The 3519-nt window shown below is 53.5% G+C and overlaps 1 protein-coding gene across 1 annotated transcript; it reads left to right on the top strand.

Annotated features, from left to right (window-relative positions):
- Positions 1–922: 922 nt before the first annotated feature.
- On the top strand, positions 923–2896 carry LOC123123741 (UDP-glycosyltransferase 73E1-like). The gene has a single exon (XM_044544336.1). It carries the CDS (start codon positions 1099–1101, stop codon positions 2710–2712), a length of 1614 nt encoding a protein of 537 aa, XP_044400271.1. The 5' UTR covers positions 923–1098; the 3' UTR covers positions 2713–2896.
- Positions 2897–3519: the final 623 nt, after the last annotated feature.

The raw sequence follows: 3519 nt of genomic DNA, 5'->3' as shown, positions 1-3519 counted from the left end.
GCCCCCGCGCCAAAACTGAGGCTACAATAGGTATCATAGTGGGCAAGAATTAGCCCTCGTAGTCTAGCCTCGCGCCAAACGAGGCTATAGTGGATTGTTCCAATAGGATTTTTTGGACTTGTTAGGCAGTTATGTTTCATCATTCTTTCTTTTTGTTGATATTTTCAAAATATTCTTAATACATATATTCCAAAAACTAATTTACTTAAATTTTAAAAAATGTCATCACAAGTTAAAAATATATTCATACAGTGTAAAAAAATGGCACAACTTTTTTAAAATGTTGATACATTCAAAAAATGTTTGTGACATAAAAAAAATCACGCGTTTAAGAAAAAGTTCGGGACCGCAGGGTTGTCACCCTGGCATGCCCGCATCAAGCAGCAGCAGAACACGCAAACCAATACAACTCCAAGACGATGCCTTCAGAAAAGTCCACGGCACCGAAAGCGCTGTTATCACCCATTCCAAAAAGACCTGGAATAAGTGATTCTCCCGGGGCTCGAGATAGGACGGCAGAGGCCCTCGAACCACGACACCTCCAAGAAGGTAAGCGACACCCATCGGCGTCGGCATTGTTGACTCCGGCAGAGCTGTGGCAAGGCTTTCACCCAGGGCAGCCACACCCTCTCCTTGAACCGGTTGACGAAGCCCGCTACTCGCTCGAACTTCAACCCCCACCGCGCCTCGCCGCCAACGTAGCAGACGCTGAATATGCAGTGAACGAATGATGAGCAGCAGCGAGTGGTGCCTGTCATCTTGCGTGCTGCACCTTCACCATCCACGGTCCACGTAGCTGGAGTCAGGTGAGGGACCACCGCGTCACCACTCGCCGGAGAAGAACGCTTCTGGCATCGGAGACTTGGACAACTACTAGTGTTGTTAGTGGTTGGCCATCGCCGTCCGCCGACCGTCGTTTGTGAATGATGCATGCCTGTAATCAGCATCACCTCACCAACGTCCAACCAATATCTTGCTGTGGCCGATGTAGCAGCAGTGTCCACTCTATTTTTCAGCGTCCAATTGTATGTCTCGATCTCGATCCAACGCTAGCTAAGCTGTGCTCGTGATTCTATTTGTCTTGGAGTGGCCTTCCAGATGCTAATCTATAGCTCCTCCTTCCAGCATACATACATACAACAAGTAAATTATCCTCTACTTCGTGTTGGCTTGTTGCACATACGTACGGCGCTCGGTGCGGCCATGGCACAGCCGCTGCACTTCGTCCTGGTGCCGCTCCTCGCGCCGGGCCACGTGATCCCCATGCTCGACCTGGCGCGCCTCATCGCCGGCCGCGGCGGCGCGCGCGTCACCGTGGTCCTCACGCCCGTCAGCGCCGCGCGCAACAGGGCCGTCCTGGAGCACGCGCTCCGCGAGGGGCTCGCCGTCGACGTGGCCGAGCTGCAGTTCCCGGGGCCGGCGCTGGGGCTGCCCGAGGGGTGCGAGAGCCACGACATGGTCACGGAGCTGTCCCACTTCACGCTCTTCTATGAGGCCGTCTGGCTGCTCGCCGGGCCGCTGGAGACGTACCTCCGGGCGCTGCCACGCCGGCCGGACTGCCTCGTCGCCGACACTTGCAACCCGTGGACGGCCGACGTCGCGCGCCGGCTTGACATCCCACGGTTCGTGTTCCACGGCCCGTCCGCGTTCTTCCTCCTGGCGCAGCATAGCCTGGCCAGGCACGGCGTGCACGACACCGACAGCGTCGCCGGTGACTTCGAGCAGTTCGAGGTGCCCGACTTTCCGGTACGCGTCGTCACCAGCAAGGCCACGTCGCTTGGCTTCTTCCATTTTCCTGGGCTGGAGAAGGAAAGGCGTGACACGCTGCACGCCGAGGCTACCGCCGACGGCTTCGTCTTCAACACGTGCGCGGCCTTCGAGAGCGCGTACACCAAGGGATACGGAGAGGCGCTCGACCGGAAGGTGTGGGCGGTCGGGCCGCTCTGCCTTCTGGACTCTGACGCGGAGACGACGACCGGAAGAGGCAACCGCGCGGCCGTCGATGCCGGCTCGGTCGCCACTTGGCTCGACGCGCGGCCGCACCAGTCCGTGCTCTACGTCAGCTTCGGCAGCATGGCCCGCCTCTTGCCGTCGCAGGCCGCAGAGCTCGCCGCCGGCCTGGAGTCGTCGAATCGCCCGTTCATCTGGGTGACGAGGGAGACCGACGACCTCGACGCGGGGTTCGAGGACCGCGTGGAGGGCCGCGGACTTGTCATCCGTGGGTGGGCGCCGCAGATGACCATCCTGTCGCACCCGGCGGTGGGCGGCTTTCTGACGCACTGCGGGTGGAACTCCACGTTGGAGTCGCTCACCCACGGCGTGCCGCTGCTGACATGGCCGCACATCGCCGACCAGTTCTTGAACGAGACGCTGGTCGTGGACGTGCTCGGCGCCGGCGTCCGCATCGGCGTTAAGGTGCCGACCATGCACGTGTTCCTGAACCCCGAGCTATATGCGAAACAGGTCGTGAGAGACGACATCAAGAAAGCGTTGAGGGAGCTGATGGAGGAGGGGGCGGAAATACGAACGACGGCGAAGAAGCTCGCGACGGTGGCAAGGGAGGCGATGGCGGAGGGCGGGTCGTCGGACCGGGATGTGGCGGATATGGTTCGCCATGTCGGGGACCTAGCGCACAGGAAGGAGAAGGGCGTGCCCGAGCTTGAAAACAACCAGAAGACAGATGGTCAAGTCAAACATTCCTCTGTAGGATAATTAAGACATGTACTGCTCCCTCCGTCTCAAATTATTTATGAAAAAAAGATATATTTAGACGTATTTTAGTTTTAAATGATATATTCATTTTATTTATTTATTTATTAGTATGACAAGTTATTTCATACGACATGAATAACAGGCCGATATGGTGAGAGAGGTGTGGAGTACATCGATTATTCTCCTTTTCCTGTCTGTTTGTTTCCGTATTTTTTTATTTCTGTTTTCAAGTGAAAGTCACTTTTTCTGTCCTATTTAATTATTTAACAAAAATACAACACCTACTAAACAATTATGAAACCACCCTAAACCCAATCAGAAGACCCCACCTAAGCATCTATGTTAATCACCTACACTGAATTACGTATGTGTGGCATTACTCTTTATTTAACCATGTATATGTTCTTAAAACCTGTCTCTTTCAATATATCCGATGTCTTCTTGTGTCAAAAATGGCTCGCCGTGCAACAAGCACCTACTATATCAGTACCCAACTCCCAATCCCCACTACCCAACTCCCAACCGTTATGATCATATTAATTAGGCTGGACCAGCTATCAACCGTTCTATGTACACAGCGAAAGGACACCAAATACTCAAAGCACCATAGTAAATCATAGGTTGAACATGAATCGAAGCGATGGTTTGAGCTAAATATTTTAATTTAAAGTTTTGAAATTGGAAGAATCTTTTGCTGACATCATCTAGTTTGTACTATGCATGCATGGAATCGGAGTGAACACAGGCTTCATGCTCTTCCTCCGTCATAAACACAATTAGCTAGTAGTAAAAGTAGAATTAGATGAG

Source organism: Triticum aestivum, chromosome 5D (assembly GCF_018294505.1).
Source record: "Triticum aestivum cultivar Chinese Spring chromosome 5D, IWGSC CS RefSeq v2.1, whole genome shotgun sequence".
NCBI classification, from domain to species: domain Eukaryota; kingdom Viridiplantae; phylum Streptophyta; class Magnoliopsida; order Poales; family Poaceae; genus Triticum; species Triticum aestivum.
Note: the sequence above shows the minus strand (reverse complement) of the source record. Positions and strands in the feature narration are given on the sequence as shown.